Here is a 16,714-nt window from a genome sequence, read left to right on the forward strand (position 1 = left end):
TGAACAAAGGTGGCTAAAAATTACAATAACTTAGAAATAGATAGCATTATTTGTAGTATATTATATAAAATAAATATAAAGCATCATCATCAGTAATTTTAATTAAAATATGTAGTCTATGCTACCAAAGTAATTCTTCATACGCTAAAAATTACTTCCCTTAAGTTAATTTCTCAGAGAAAGTGTGAAGCTATGGCTAATAGAATCTTACTTATTATGATTATAACGACATACTAACCTAAATCTAAATTAGTTTGTGTTATAACTGATAAAATAAACTAAATAAATATATAAAAAGATTTTTAAAAATAACTATAAACTCATTTACGAATGCATAAAATGTAGATAATTTTTGTTTAAATTAAACAAGAACAATGAGTAACATTTTTAAGAGTAGAATATAAAAATCTTAAAAAATGCCCGCAAATCTGTGCTGCAAATAAAGCGAGAATAAAATATAAAAAATTAAGTTAACGGGCATACAGAATTACACCATTGATGTATGTTTGGTTGCGTACCCTTTAGAGAATCAAATCTATCGAACTAATAGACTACACTTTATTAACATATAATTAACTAATGTAACTTAAATTATTAAACATACTTTTCTAAAAAACACCTAATAAATTTTAAATAGTATTTTTTAATAATATTATTTAAAATTTACTATTACGTATATATACTTAAAAGCAATAGTTGATTATAATATATTAATATAATATAGTCTTTTAATGAAAGTTTACAACGAATCTGGTTGTTATAAACTTTTATAAACTAAATTTTATTTTTTTAAAGTAGCTCTATGAATACAAATACCACAAAACATAATTTATTAAACAGAACATTACTTTGACACCGACAAAATAAACTGAGTAAATGTATTAGATAATAATTTAGTTGCTTTAATAAAAAAATAAAAATAATGTTTTTAATGAAAAATAATTTTTCATTACAAAATAAAATTAACCATTTTTGAAACGTAACTAATTATTAATTCCAGGGAGGACAAATAAATTCACTAAAAAATCTGCTATATACAGTTAACCAATTTACGATACAATTTTAAAAAATTAATAATGATAAAATGTTATGCAACAGTATAGTTGATATGCATATTATATGTTACTTTCTATTTAGGAAACATTTATATAAATTAATATTAGAAAAATGTTACACTCAGATTTACCATATAAACAGTTGAAAGCAATGGACTGTAGACTGCAAGAACATTAAAAACAAAGCTTTAATGTCCTTAAAAAATAATGTATTCATATTGCCACAATCTAGTGATGCTTTTGCGCAAGTGAAATATACCAAAGAACTGTGATAATCTGGAAAATCAACAAAAATATGAAAAGCGTCATAAGTAATATACTACAAAAGTTAGTAAATAAAATACAGATATAAAAATAATTATAACAGCGTAGTCATAGCATATTAGAATTGTTACTTGTGTCAAAATATGTAAGTCAAATCTAACTAAAAATATGATTGGCAAATAATTATTAACAACAGTAATTAAACTGATCATTTGTTTATATTACCAAAATTTTAAATGAAATTCAAAGCATAATTTTAGAAATGGAGAAATTATCAGCTATATGACTTTTTCTGGAGTACAATGACATTTTTAAAGTCTGAAGTTTGTCCAGATTATCAAGTTTTATAACAGTACCAGAATAAAAATAAACTCCTATACATATAGACTCCTTTTGGTATTGAAGCAACAGCCAAAAGCAGCAAAATAAATACCTACAAGTAAAAAAACTATAAGTAACAAGTATTTCTATAAGATAATCAAAAGAGCTGTTTATATAAATATTTAAGAAGATATTTAAATTTTAAATTTATTTATTTTTTTATTTTTTAACTATTAATAACTTAAAATAAACGTAATCATATCATCAATCAATCAATCATTGAACTATTCAAATAAAATAAAACAAATCTACATATATAAAATGCTAATGTTTATCTGTGTCGTCTCTACTGAAGTAACGACTTGCTCTAGAAAGTTGTTTTTTTTAAAAGATAGCTAATTGGTCTAAAGTTCAGTACTAATCTTCTAAAAACTGTCGTCGCCAGATTTTTTGTTTTTCATTTAATTTAAAAAAAATAAATTTTTTTTCCCTGATGTCGTGGTACAAATAAATATAAAAAAATAAGGTTAATCTGCATACAGAATTACAAAATTGAGGTATGTTTAGTTGCATACCCTTTAGAGAAACAATTCCATCGACATTATAATTAATAGACTCTATATTTTATTAACATAATAATTAACTAATGTAACTTAAATTATTAAATATACCTTTCTAAAAAACACGTAATAATAAATTTTAAATATTGTTTTTTAATAATACCATTTAAAATAGAAAAAAAGATTAGATTAGAAATATATAGAAAAGTATACTTACATTAGTTAATTTTATGTTAATATAATGTGGTCTTTTACTGAAAGTTTACAATGAACCTGCTTATGATAAACAATTAAAAACCTCTACATAGATAATTTAGTTACTTAATTTAGTTGCTTTAATAAAAAAATAAGAATAATGTTTTTAATGGAAAAAAATTGTTCATTACAAAATAAAATTAGCCTTTATTAAGTATTTGTAAACTGCAGGTAAATTGTTGCCAATTACTGGCACGAAAGTGTTTACATCGTACCACTACCATACCAGTGTTGGTGTATCAGTAAAACTAGCGTCAGCTACTGGCTACGTGTAAACAAGCCTTAAGTATAAAATTAGAAATGTTCTTACCTTTAACAAGAATGCTGGTAGTTTTATCAATTATGAGATTTGTGAAGTCAAGACAATCTACAGCTGCTGTTCCATCAACATGTAGTATTCCCTAAAGTAAAATAAATAAATATTAGCTTTATTATACTCTAAAACGTGTTTCAAGCTATTAATAATAACTTAAACATAATCATATACATTCAAATCAGGCAGCTATTAGCGTTAAGAAAAATAAATTGTTAACAGTATATGGAATTATACATAATAAATAAAAAACAATCTATTAAAGTTTACAGCTTTACCAAATAACTTTTTTAAATCAAAATAATAACAGTTACTGTAATCAGTAGGTATTAAGCAAGTAGATATCTATTAAACTTACATTTATAGAAGGAATATTCAGCTGCAGAAAAGTGCTTTCTCATAATGAGCACTGCATTGACCATTGTAAAATGTCTGCAACTCTCTGGACATCGGACGATTCTGTAGAGTTGGTACTTAACACGTCAACAAGTACTCGACGGTGCCTGGGAAAATCCAAAGAAGCTCTAGGACTAATCACAGGCGTCTTGCAATATTTTATCTGGAATCTTCTTCGATTTAAATGAGCGACGAACTTGAATTATCCTAGGAAAATAGAAAAAAATAATCAGTTAAAAATGTTAAAAGAGAATAAAATAAACTTACTTTAGTTGGTTCTAGGTTGAGTTGGGGTATCCTACCCCGAATTTCTATCCATAAAGAGTATCCGTATCTCGTCCCCTACGCCCTCGAGGTCCAACGCAATACGTGCACGAAGTCTCGCAGCTTGGGTACCAGGTCGTATCCGGCCGAAGCCTCTAGCATTAGAACACCTAGCTTGTAAACCAGAGGGTGGTGATTCCTTGGATACGGCCCTATGCATGGTACATAGGTCATCTAAGGCAGAACATCAAGTTGGGGGGATGATCCAGGTTTGCTCTACGGAAGAAGGCAGCATCGTGCTCTGGAGCGTCACTCTTTGATCCAATTCGTCGGGACACCATCTGCAAAATTTACTTAAGTAAATTTCATTACCTGCCATCGAGTTAATCAATAACATCCCTGCCGGTTCGTATTGCCGCTGTAGTATTCAATCGCGTCTAAAAAGAGAAAAGAAAGTATATTTCGACCCCAGAAACATGTTATATACCTATATTCCTAAATTAATTTTGATACCTAACAGTTCGAAAATAAAAGATGAAAAAAAAAATCGGCATTAAAATTTTCGCACAATGTGCGACATTTAATGCTCTGTAATAAATAATATCTATAGCAGTTATAAATATTAGTCGTTACAGTAAAACGACTTTAAAACAAATTAAAGAATAGCGCAGACGCCATGATAGAGTTACGAGATTGCAAAAAATATTAATCCAAATATAATGAAATATAAAGAAAATATCAAATACTCACTTTTTGCAGAGGCTGAGTGATGCATAAACAAGAATTTACGAACAAACAGTGTACACAAAACTCATTTTTTATAAAAAAAAACACAAAAATTGAAATACCGGTAACGAAGAGATACAGATCTCTGGGCATTCAATATGGAGACGCCAATTTCCGGAAGTCGTCGTATGACATATGAGTTGACCAATGAGAAGAAAGTCTTTCCATATAGCAAAAGCACAGCCGTCTTAGTTAACAATATTTAATTTTAAATTTACATAGTGGGTTAAATTATTAAAAAGTGGGCCAAAATCAAATTGTAAAATAGGTCTAAAAAGTTAGTTCGCAGACTATTAAAAGAATTATTTTATATATTTTCGTCTAGATCTATTAATGAACCAATTAATTTCTTATAAGTTTATAAAACTGAAACTTTTACAGAAAACCAATACGTATAAGAAAAAAAATCAAATATTAGATTAAAATATAAAAATATGTACTCTTTAAATATATATTTTTATATCTACTATTTTAATAAAGTATTACATTATTTCCTTTTTACATATTTAACTTTAGTGGGTATTTTATTATATTTTAATCTAGGTAATTTATCAGGAGTACCCTCACGGAAAAACGTGTAATGCCCCTATGAAACAGCGAATCCTTTGCGTCACAATGCCATTTGTCGTTAAACCATATCGAAGGATTTAAACCATTACTTAAAATTACCATAAAATTAAACGAGAACGGCGGTTTTCCCTAAATATGACAAAGCCAGTTCCACCCAGAAACGAATATTAGTTGAGCGAGAACAATTTAAATCATCAGTCGCGAGCTTTCTGCGCTACCGAACAGTACTTTGAACTTTACAGTAGTTAATCTTCTTTTTGTTTTTATTTTCGCCGGTTAATTTCATCCTATATAAAAATGGTAAGTTAAACTCTATGAATTGGGGTTCCTTTCGTCCATTTAGCAATATGATTACCATTCCTTCGTGATTTCTTATATATGTACAGAATGAATCTTAACGCGCAAAATGATTTTTAAATGTAAATGACTATTATGCACGCCGGCCTAATCAACACAAGATAAACTTTTGCCTTATTAAAAATAATAATAGATCTACCAACAAACATCCTTATTTTTTATTGAGATTAAATATTAAACAGTAAATAAAGAAAATGTAAAACGAATGAGCTGTTATTTTTGAAAGTAGTATAAGTCCAATTTTTTAAAAAATAAATTAGTGGTAATTTCAGTAAGATATAGACATATTCTTCCAAAAATGTTAAAAACTAAAAAAAACTAATTTTTTTTATTTGAAGATCTTAACGAAGTAATTCCCATTTTTATACTTTTCTTTAATATAACTGAAATTAATTTTAATAAAACTTGGTTATTCGTGTATTTAAATATCTTCATTTTAATTATTGTTACTTTTTACAAAAAAAAATCTTTTTCAGTAAAGGTATAGTATCTATAAAAATATGGACTTAAATTCACTCCTGTTTTTCTTTCTTGTAATAACTCGTTTATTTTTTTAAGAATTGTAATTAGTTATTGTTTCATAATAAAGTTTAAAAGGTGTATAGTGTTCATAACATCACTTGAATAATAAAGTTTGCGAATATTTTTAAATTAATTCAAATACAAAACCTTAAATATCTCGATACATAGAAAAATTGACTTATGCCACTTTCAAAAATAACAGGTCAGATATTTATGCGAGGCAATCCATTGTATTAGTCATATTCCAATTATATTAGTTGGTATTATTTTGTTCTAGAACGCAGTAATTATAATAAGTACAGTAATAGTTTCGATTGCGGGTCAGAGGCCATTTTACGCAGGAACTAGCGTTAAGGGCTATCCAGAACTGGCGAGCCGATTCCAAGAAACCAACGACAATCAAAACATTACAATCAACGACAGGCTAGGGGCAGGAGACGAACAAACATCACAGAACGTTCCCACCGAATCGAACAATAAATTTTACGAACGGGTGAGCGAGTGGCCAAGAGAAAACCAGCCGTTCTGGCTAATCAACGCTGGACACATCGAAAAACACTTAAGACCTAACGTTAATGGACAAAGGCCTAATAGTAGCCAAGCCACTAACAGCGGCGATCAAAGGAACGAATTGCAGTCTCGATTTGGAGAGCCTGTCGCTACTGAAACCAGAACGATTAAACCACTGAGTCAAAGGGGATCCTTTGCTGGATCTGGAACTAGAACTTAATTTCATATAGATATATCCAGACTGTCTATACTTATACAGTGTCCGGCAACACTGCGTCGGGCATCTGTAGCTCCTGGAAGAAAAAACTTAAACATTTTCTTTAAGTGCAAATGGGAGGATGTATTTAAGGAAAATATTTTATCTTCTATAGGGTGGCTCAAGAAAGCGTGAGTGGATCGGGATGGTTTTTTTTAAATACAAAATCCTGCATATTATTGCATTTTTGGCTTTCTTTCAGATCACTTTACGTAATCCTAAGAAATGAGTAAATATATATTTCGATAATTTCGGAGATATAAATAAATAAATAAAAAAAATATATTACAAATACAAGAACTGTCCTTGAAATCAAAACTATATTAGGTATTTACTTCAGATGATCTATACTTACTTTGCTATAAATATCGTAATCTTAAATCATACAGAGCGTTCAAAATACTTCGCCAAACTTTCTCAAATACAAAATAATTTTTCTTTGTTTTTTTTTTATTTTTTTATTAGATGGAGTTTAAAAAAAAAGAACTTTTTCTGTTTTTAAAGTGTATCAAAATTTTTAACGGCTTCCCAGATACTCGCGGTATTATATCATATAGCTCTTTCAACGGTAAAATACGGAGAAAAATCATTGTGTGGTTTTCATAAAATTTACTGCGGAAAATGCCATATGAAATATAAAACCGCGAATATCTGCGAAACCATTAAAAAGTTTGAAATACTTTCATTACAAAAAATGTTATTTTTTTAATTCTCTATCTATTGAAATAATATACAGGGTGTTATTATTAAAAAACAACAAAGAAAAATTATTTTATATTTTAGAAAGTTTGGCGTAGAATTTGAACATTCTGTATCATTTACGATTACAATATTTATAGCAAAGTAATTAGAGACCATCTAAAATAAATACCAAATATAGTTTTGATTTCAAGATCGGTTCTTGTATTTTTAATTATTTTTTTAAGAAAGGCTGAAAAATATAAATATATTTTTTCTTTATCTATTCATATCTCTGAAATTGTCGAAATATATTTACTTATATCTTAGGATTATGTAAAGTGATCTGAAAGGAAGCCAAAAATGCAATAATACATCGAGTGTTCCATTTAAAAAATTATCCCGATCCACTCACATCTTTTTGAGCTACCTCACAGCCCTGAGAGTTAGCTTTGAGAGTTAAACTATTTTCCTAATACATCCTAGTACATACTTTAGGTTTGCACTTAAAAAAAAAGTTTTTTATTCTAGGAGTTACAGATGCCCGACGCGAACTATTGTCGCACCCTGTATTGGACTTTAATAATTTGCTGTTTCAAAATTATCGTATTTCTAAGACTCAAGTTTATACTTACTGACCCTGGAAAATACATATATTTTCATAGAAAAAACTATAAAAATATGTTTTCTTAGTCACCAAAGTTTATTACCTTCCATTTCTCATTACGTTTCTATTATACGATCAAGTTTTGAGAAATTTAGATGTATATAAGTAATATGATTTTTTTATTATGTTTAAAATAAATACGAATAATATTTAAACCATTTTTTCTTTCTTCACTCTTTTGATGATCTAAAGAACAAAGGATATAGCCAAAATATTCTACTTCTTATTAAAAGAATATACAAGTTAAATGATAAGAGTATAAAAATATGGGACCTCTCCTATATTATTTATAAATGCGTCTGTTTATCACAGACTTGGAAAATTTGTTTTACATACAAACTCAAACATGAAAGTTTTACAGGGTGTGTAATTATTGTGTTACGAATGAAATAAAATACGTTTTAATGCTACTAAGCTCTACAGTATAAGTATATTGTTGTTCTATTCTTGGTTTTATGATACATTAGGTAATATATATAAAACAAATACTAATATATAAAAATGTAAAAGTGTAAATATTATACTTATCTAGTATGGGGGTCTTATTATCTAAAAACGAAGAGTAATGTATTTGTAAAAGAACAGAGAGAAACAAACATAAGTGGGGCTAATGAATGTGAAGTGTTCAAGTCTATATTACCACAGTTAAAAAATGAATATTGTACATATATAATAATTTATTAAAACACATTGCATATAATTATTTTAAAACTCTACTTTGTATAAATATAAATAATTTTGATTTATACAGTTTTTTAAAACTTATAATTAATTTTGTACAGTCATCCATTTTCAATCTCTCCTTTGTAGGCAGATTAAAACTGGAAATATATAGGACCTTTTAGCTAAAATAAAATATTTTATTTCGTATTATTAACCGTTCATATCCTGGAATATCTCAAAACAAAAGCAGTTCTTAAATAAATTAGTCTCTCCTACTAATAAAGCAACTTTTAATACTGTTTTTGTGTTAATCTAAAACGCCCTACACATCTGAATGCGTCATTTCCTTTGCTAGTGTTTTGTATTAAATTTACGGTCTAGCATGGTCTGGCGCGTGGTAATGTTGCCCTGTCGAATTAAATGAGGGATGAACTGGAGGCGGAAAACAGCGCACGTGTTCGACAGACAATTCGTCGTTTTCACCCGACTTCAAAAACTTATTTAAAATCGCGAATATTTGGGAGTTTAAAACTTGAAAACGCCGAATTCTATCGCACATTCTTTTCAAACTCTAGAAAAAACAAATTACCGTAATTAGGTATAGATACAGATAACATAGCGATACATACTATTCCCTTTACTGTCTCGTCTTTCATGTCGACTCTTTGCACTCGCAGAATATGGTAAGAGAAATCTAGAGCTTCAAATCTCCTTTGTTGCCCTAATAATACGATCATTGTACAACCAGCCCAATGTAAACCTTCCCCAAACATTTCTCTGTAAGACATAAAGTTACAGTTGCCTAATACGAGCCCTAACAACTATATGTTGGGACAAGGTCATATTTTGGAATTATTGCCCTGGTTTTTCAAAATGACTGAAAAATATATGTTTAATTTTTTAAATATAAACGTAGCCATATATCCTAAACAACTTGACAATATTTTTATGAATTTGTAAATCAATCCATATTTACAGTAGCGGATTTTGTTCATAAAAGGACAAATTTGCCTGACAACTAAATGTTGGGACAAGTATTTTAAAATAATTAATACCATCATAGGCGGCTTTGCTATAAACGTCACAAATGTCGCAAACTGTTTACTTCAGCATTGGCAGCTTGTAAGCAGGGTTCGGAAAACTACATGTTACTTTTAAAAACTACATAAACTACATTACATGTAGTTAATGTAATTTATGTAGAGGGTGTAGTTTATGTAACCTATGTATGTAACTTTCAAATGTCAAAGGTTTGAGGTGAGGTTATAATAAGTTGAAGCTTTAAAAACACATAATGTATTTAAGAAAACAGGAGAAATATGGCTTTAAATATAATATTTACACCATATTATCTCTATTACACCTCATACAAAGGAAAATTATTCATAATATCAATACATAGTTTATTAACGTAGTTTTCATGTAGTTAATGAACGAGAAAAGACGTAGTTTTTGAAGAAAAACTACACGTAGTTAATCAGGTAAATTACGTCTTAATTAACTACTTCCGAACCCTGCTTGTAAGTGACTCGATACTTTGAGTAGTGAGACTTACTGTAAGTAATTTTATTTTTTTTAATTTTCAATTTTGTTAATTTAATCCAAAGTAATGGTCCGTGGAAAAGCTACAAATCAAAAACTACGCGAAATTATCATTCGTTAATACAGTACGGGAAAAACAATTCGAAAAATGATTTATGTATTCCAAAAACCACGGTCTTTAATATAATAAAAAAAATACGGCGAATTTGCCAATGTAGGCGTTAGAGGTAAAAGTTCGGGAAGGCCAAAAGTTGTATCTCAGAGAGATTTACGAAATTTAGTAAAAAATTGCAAGTCTGCGAGAAGAAGTACTCTTCACGAAGTAACAGTTAAATGGAATACTGTAACTGGATTAAATATATCAAGAGAATGTTGCCGAAAATATATCCATAAATGCGGTCTGGATTTTACAAGGCAAACTTTCTTTCGTGTGGATAATCAATTACCTGAAGATTATGGATACAAATTCTTATTTAGGCCAAAGAAAAACCGCTACTGACAGAAATTCAAAAGAAAGATCGCTACAATTGGGCAAAATCTAAATTATCGTGGACACAAAATGATTGGAATAAGGTCATATTTAGCTATGAGTCTAAATTTGATGTTTGCGTTGAAGATCATCGAAAAAGAATAATACGAAATAAAGCAGAAGCCTTTCATAAAGATTGCTTAAAGAGGGTTGTTAAATTTCCTAAGGGGATTATGGTTTGGGGTTGCATGTCAGCAAGAGGTTTGGGCAAATTAAATTTTATAGATGGCACTGTTAACGCCCAAAAATATCAACATATACTTGAGACCTCACTTTTGCCTAGTGCTCAAAAATTGTTTCCAAACGAAGACTATATTTTTCAACAAGATGGAGCATCGTGCCATTCAGCAAAATCAACTAAAAATTGGTTCGGTAATAATAATATAAAAGTTCTATCCCATCCTTCAAGTAGTCCGGACTTCAATGTTATAGAAACTGTGTGGTATAAAATGAAGCAATATTTAAGAAACCACCCTCAACGAACAATTTTTGATTTGCGTACAAAACTGCAGGAAATTTGGAATAATTTTTCTCCTCAAATGTGCCAATCTTTGGTAAATACAATGCCATTAAGAGTTCAGGCAGTTGTTAAGGCGAGAGGTGATGTAACTCCGTATTAAACAAATTTCTTGTTGTGCTGTCCCAATATATTTTGCCAGCAAATTTGGCTTGATTTTCGCAAAATAACCTATTATCAAAAGTGATTTGTTTGCAAAATATAGTAAAATTGTCTAGATCATATTGTAATGTTTGAATTTAGAATAAACAAAATAAATTGAGTCGTTTTAACAAATTACTATTTTTATTGCAAAAAAAGACCTTGTCCCAACATATAGTTGTTAGGGCTCGTATTAATCACCCTTTCTAAGACATATGTACGTACTCGACCGTATATTCGTTGTCGCTGACAGGAATACAATAGACAAATTGTAATGCCGACCACAGCCTATGGAATTCAGTGCATTCATCAACATTCATGACTCCATTAGCTGGAGGTGGTCCAACCCACAAAGGATCATCCAAAAAACTTCTTAACCTGTTCAAAACAACTTCGAAAATTGATAAGCCACAGCAAAGACGTTCTCTGGTTAACAAGTCTCCTTCTCTCGATATCATCGCTTGCTAAAAACGAGCCGCAGAAGCTAAGTAAATAACGAAATAATACGCTATAAGAAACATACTTTTGCCGTTCCCAATTTCTCAATGTTTGTCACGATCTGCAAGGCGGCGTATTTCGCTTCCAATCTTTTTTGCTTGGTTTCCAACTTCTCGCCCTCTTTACAAAACGGCCTGGGCAAAATGTTTTGGAACGGGGCAGCCTGTAAAAGATCGCATACCTCTTCCTGGGATAAAGCTTGTTCCATCAGCAAGCAAAACAAAATGATGTTGCCGAACTCTCGGAAATTGTGAAAGAGCTCCGTTTTCGTATCAGGGTACTGGACAATGTCGTTTAACTGAGCGTGATAGTAGCCTAAAACTCCCGGAGAACCGTAGTCGTAGATGGGCAGCTTGCACACTTTTGGCATCACCTCTGTGAGGGCTCTAGCGAATTGCAGGAGGTTGCCTTGGATCAAATTTTTCACCACTTTCAACAGTTCCTCCATTACAACGGCTATGCCCTGGTAGCCCAATAATTTACACATAGTGTGAAAGTGTTGAGGTCCAACGAAGCCGGAGTATTGGCCATATTGCGTGGCGTACGCTAAATTTAATTGTTTAGTACCATACTGATAGTGATAAGACATCTGAGGTGGCTTATCTCGAATTACAGGTTGCGCAAATGTGATTCCTCTGTATTTAGTAAACCTATTTAAAAAATATATTTTCAACATACACAAAGCGTATATAAAGGTAGTTTAGGCTTGGTGCATTTCAGTTGATTTCAACAAATTCCGACCGCAGCGCTTCAACGGCAAAAATCAGAAATTGTCAGTATATAGTTCACGCCGCCGCGCCGTCATGTTTATTGCATTAAAATAATATTGAAATCGTGGTTTTGTCATAATATTTAAGTATTTTAGTTTTTTGCTAGCGCAGTTATTGAAACTATAAAACACTGAGGTACGAGGTTTGTGTGATGTAACGCTGTTTCGGGTAGTAAAAAAATAAGTAAAAAAGTATTCGAACTAGGCGTTGTGTTGTGGTTGTGACAATTTAAAATGTTTATAAAATTGCCGAAAAATGTTAACGCTGGAATAATAAATTATAATACAAATTACACCTTCTAAATATATCGCAATATTTAAATCTTAATTTTTATTTTTAGAATTTTAATAAATTATACTTCAGAGCACTTTTACAATAACAAATAAAACGAATTTTTCGAGTATTCTCAATTTAAACCCGTGTATTTGTTTAGTCCGCTGTTTACAGCATTCTCCGATGGTGGCAGCACCGGCGGAGAATGCACCAAGCCTATATGTACTTATTACCTATTAGTAGCAGCATTATAAACATAATTGGCTAAAAAATCATAATTAAGCTCCCAAAAAACATGTAGCGTTATTCTTCCATAGGGTGCCAACACATTATGATTGGCTTCTCTTAACATTGAATCAAAATCATCCAACGCTAATAATTTACTAAGCAACTTGTGGCAAAGTCGGTTTACCTGCAACATAAACAATACAAGATTTGCCTGTATTGTAATGCCTCGTCTACACATAACGTTTTGCCTGAAGCTTTATCAATTATAGCATTGTGTTTAGTTAAATTGAAAAGAAAAAAATATCTATTATAGAGATCCCTTCAGTTTTCTTTAGAACAGACAGAAAAGGCAAGGCAAATAGGTAAAATGTGTAGACAAAGTTTCAGAGAGTATTATCAAAACAGAAAATTACTTGCAAGAGTCCATCAAGTTCTATAACGCCAGTAATATCACCGCCTTCAAATTTGCTGATGGCCAAGTCCAAAGATTTCTGCATGTCAGCGTTAATTCTCTGAGTTATAAGTTTGTTCAAATCGACGGATCTACCTAATAATTGCACGTGTCTCTGTTTTAGCAATGTCTCATATCTACTTGCTCTGGGATAAGGCAACAAATACACTCCTAACGCTGAACACTCTACTCTGAATCTTTTATCTAAAAATATGCTAGAAAAAATTTATAAATTAAAAAAATACAATGTTTTTTAATATTTTTACCTGGCAGCAAGCTGTTTATAGTAAGCAAAAATCTGCTCGCTAAGCTTAAAAACAAACTGATCAAAACAAAGATTTACTTCTGCTTCTACCTCGTCGTAGAGAAATTGTTTTCTAAAAATACTCAGTGCATACAGAGCACTGTCATTGTATAAATCCAAGGGATACAGGACATACCTAAACAAAATCAACATATTGTAGGGTAAATAAAACACAACACTGTATGTCTTACTCCATCATAGAAGGTTCTTTTGTCTTTAGAATGTGGTCAGTTAAGATCCAAGGCATGGACATGTCTATTGGAAACTGGATCCTTTTCTCCATAGTGATCAAGTCATTACATTCTTCATTATGGTGATGTCGAACGGTACATTTCTGTAAGCATTAATTTAAAAACAGTACAAAAACTATTAAGGGTTTATTTACATTGATTTTTCTTCCCATTGTCATTTCGAGGTAGAATTCTCGGTACCACAGCTGCGAAAGGTCGCAACATTTCTGTAAATATTCGCTGAAACTAAGCAAATAATTGTAAAAAAACGAGGTCTTGTGGAACTGATCGATTTGTCCTAAATATGCACCGTCAATATCTTTTCTCAGAGTCTTTTTTCCGCCTGATTTTTCCGATATTAAACATTCCAGCATTGTCCTGATCATATACAGCTGCGTGGAAGATGGCCCTGTAATTTTAGAAATATTATTATGGTCTTATTGAAGTAATTATTGTGCCCTAAATGCTTACCGACATTCCTTCTGGGAACTCTCAATGTGAAACCACTATCAGGGTCCTTTTTACCTTTCAAAGCTGGGTCTTGCAAGGGATCGACACCTTTTTGCCAATCAGCGCAGGTTTCTCTGACAGACATAATTATACTAAAAATATTACACAATATTTCAAGCATATTTTATTTTTATTTTGAAACACTAATTTTTAGATTTATTACTTTGTGTAGGGATATATTTTAGATTTCTTAGTATTTTGAACTAGGGTAATTAAAGGAAAAATACCTTCTTATCAAGTCCTTTTTATTTTTAATCGCTTTCCGCAGAGGCTCCCTTAAAGTGATTTGAACGAAATCTTGCAGTTCCGCGTAAATGTTTCTTCTTATCGCATCGGTAAAGACTGTTTCCATACGCGCCATCAACACTTGAAGCCCTTTTATCATAGCGATGACCTCAATTAAGGCAAACTTCTCATCCTCGCTGTAATTATATCTTGTAGCTCTTTCGTACTCTTCAGCTTCTTTGGGGCAATCTTTATTCTGATGGTGGTCTGTTGGATGCAGAAGTTTCCAAGAATATAGCTCTGTAACAACGCTTGTCCACTCAGAGAGTAACTGCAATCCTCTTAAAGCAAGTTCAGCAGTTTCCTTATTTTCACTGTCACTCCCACACTCTTTATAAGTTGTGGTTACTTCATTTGAATAACGTGCCAGTTCTGAGATATATTTGACATGATCTTCTCTAATTTGGGGCAAGTGTACCATGAGATCGGCTTGGGGCGACGGTATCTGACTGCTTGACAGTGGCCATTTACTTGCATCAAAGTGTTTGCTTCGTTTAATGTAATTGAACGGAGCTATCTGCATATCACCAAAAAGAGGCACCACTTCCAAGTTCTAAACAATAGAATTGTGAGTAATAAACTAATAATATAATTTAATAAATAAATAAAAAAGATATTTACTAACAGACCTTAAATATTCTGTCGATTTTATCGAGACGTAGTTTTTTCTTCTGATCAAGTTTATTGATGTTGCATATATCATTGTCCATTAAAAACAATCCGAACCCCATAACTTTGACTAGCATATGCTTTTCACTAGGAATTAAATACATTTTCGATTCAAACATGTGAACACAAATGTTAACTACGTCAGCCAACAATTCCTCATAGCCGGGGATCTTTTCTAGATTCTCCTTAACAGTGTCACGGATTTTATTCTGAGTGGCTAGAAACATTGATAGGTTTTGAGACTCTTGTAAAGTCTGAGAGTCTGACATCACTTTTAAAAACTGAGCAGCTCTAAAACATATTAATTATATTAATCTCTTTACACCATTAAACAAATATAATCTTTTACCTTCTATATGTTGAGTAATCATTTTTTACACTGGATTTCATATTTTTTAATTCATCAAGAACAGCAAACATATTTATGAACTTTCCAAGGGTAAGAAGATATGCTTCAGATACAAAATCTTTTCTTTTTTCAGTGTGACATAAACGTTTTATTTCTTGAGAAAATCTTTCAATAGCTTTCCTCTAAAATTTATATTTTTTACTTTAACAACTAAATAAATGAATACAAAATACGTACTTGAAAATACATAAAATTCAATAGTTTGTTAACTTCCGGAGAAAGAACCTCGACTGTTTTTTCATAAATCTCGACTCTATTTGGTTGCTCATTTGATTTTGGTTGTGGTATTGCTCGAGAACAACATCTCCATGTATATAGCATGACTGCATGTTCTTGTCCTTCATCAAGTAAAACATTCTAAAAACATATAGTCGTATAACAGAAATACAATTACCTAAAGAAAACCAAATACCAGGCCGGCATGAACCGTTGCTTCTTCAATGTACTTTGCTATCCCTGTTACAAATCCATTACGATCCTCAAAATTGGTATCAAAATTAGCTTGATATACTAAGCTACACGGTTGAGCCTCAATACACGGTTGTTCGTCAGGCAATGGTAATTCATCTAGTACTTCAACGTTGGATAAAGCATCATTCATAGAAACTCTATCAGTTCCTGCCATTCTGAACACAATTTTCCAGTCTTTGCAAACTATATGAACATTATCTAATATTGAGTTGGTAGTTTTTAGTGCACCTTGCACCTACAAGTTCAGATTTCACCTATGTAATCCCAGTACAATATATAATTTAATTAACTAAAAAAACATCGAATTAAATAAAGCAAAACAGAGAAGAGGTGCGGCATATACCAAATACCCAAAGATATTTATTTCTAAAGACAGGAATGTCAGAATGATATTGGTTCTGTGGTATGACCGCCGACATTATCTTCTTATCTATGGGTATCATATATTTA

The 16,714-nt window shown here is 31.0% G+C and overlaps 2 protein-coding genes and 1 long non-coding RNA gene across 3 annotated transcripts; 1 reads left to right on the forward strand and 2 right to left on the reverse strand.

Moving 5' to 3' along the window:
* Positions 1-1,252: 1,252 nt before the first annotated feature.
* Positions 1,253-4,617, reverse strand: LOC115887148. The gene is made up of 5 exons (XR_004051017.1): positions 4,179-4,617; positions 3,432-3,865; positions 3,127-3,371; positions 2,766-2,856; positions 1,253-1,752 (listed from the first exon to the last, which is right to left on the reverse strand). It is a non-coding gene; the product is annotated as an uncharacterized LOC115887148 (long non-coding RNA).
* A 321-nt stretch (positions 4,618-4,938) lies between these two features.
* Positions 4,939-6,631, forward strand: LOC115887149. Its single transcript, XM_030906494.1, has 2 exons — positions 4,939-5,084; positions 5,941-6,631. Exons 1-2 carry the CDS (start codon positions 5,082-5,084, stop codon positions 6,391-6,393), a joined length of 456 nt encoding a protein of 151 aa, XP_030762354.1. The 5' UTR covers positions 4,939-5,081; the 3' UTR covers positions 6,394-6,631.
* A 1,492-nt stretch (positions 6,632-8,123) lies between these two features.
* LOC115887150 (cytoplasmic FMR1-interacting protein) lies at positions 8,124-16,618 on the reverse strand. The gene is made up of 15 exons (XM_030906495.1): positions 16,206-16,618; positions 15,971-16,150; positions 15,734-15,915; positions 15,345-15,675; positions 14,658-15,268; positions 14,392-14,522; positions 14,076-14,329; positions 13,882-14,024; positions 13,653-13,826; positions 13,349-13,601; positions 12,941-13,119; positions 11,690-12,314; positions 11,392-11,630; positions 9,067-9,214; positions 8,124-9,008 (listed from the first exon to the last, which is right to left on the reverse strand). The coding sequence occupies exons 1-15, from the start codon at positions 16,416-16,418 to the stop codon at positions 8,808-8,810; spliced, it is 3,864 nt and encodes a 1,287-aa protein (XP_030762355.1). The 5' UTR covers positions 16,419-16,618; the 3' UTR covers positions 8,124-8,807.
* Between the last annotated feature and the right edge of the window lie 96 nt (positions 16,619-16,714).

This window comes from Sitophilus oryzae, unplaced genomic scaffold (assembly GCF_002938485.1).
Source record: "Sitophilus oryzae breed Bouriz unplaced genomic scaffold, Soryzae_2.0 scaffold_552_pilon_pilon, whole genome shotgun sequence".
Lineage (NCBI taxonomy): Eukaryota > Metazoa > Arthropoda > Insecta > Coleoptera > Curculionidae > Sitophilus > Sitophilus oryzae.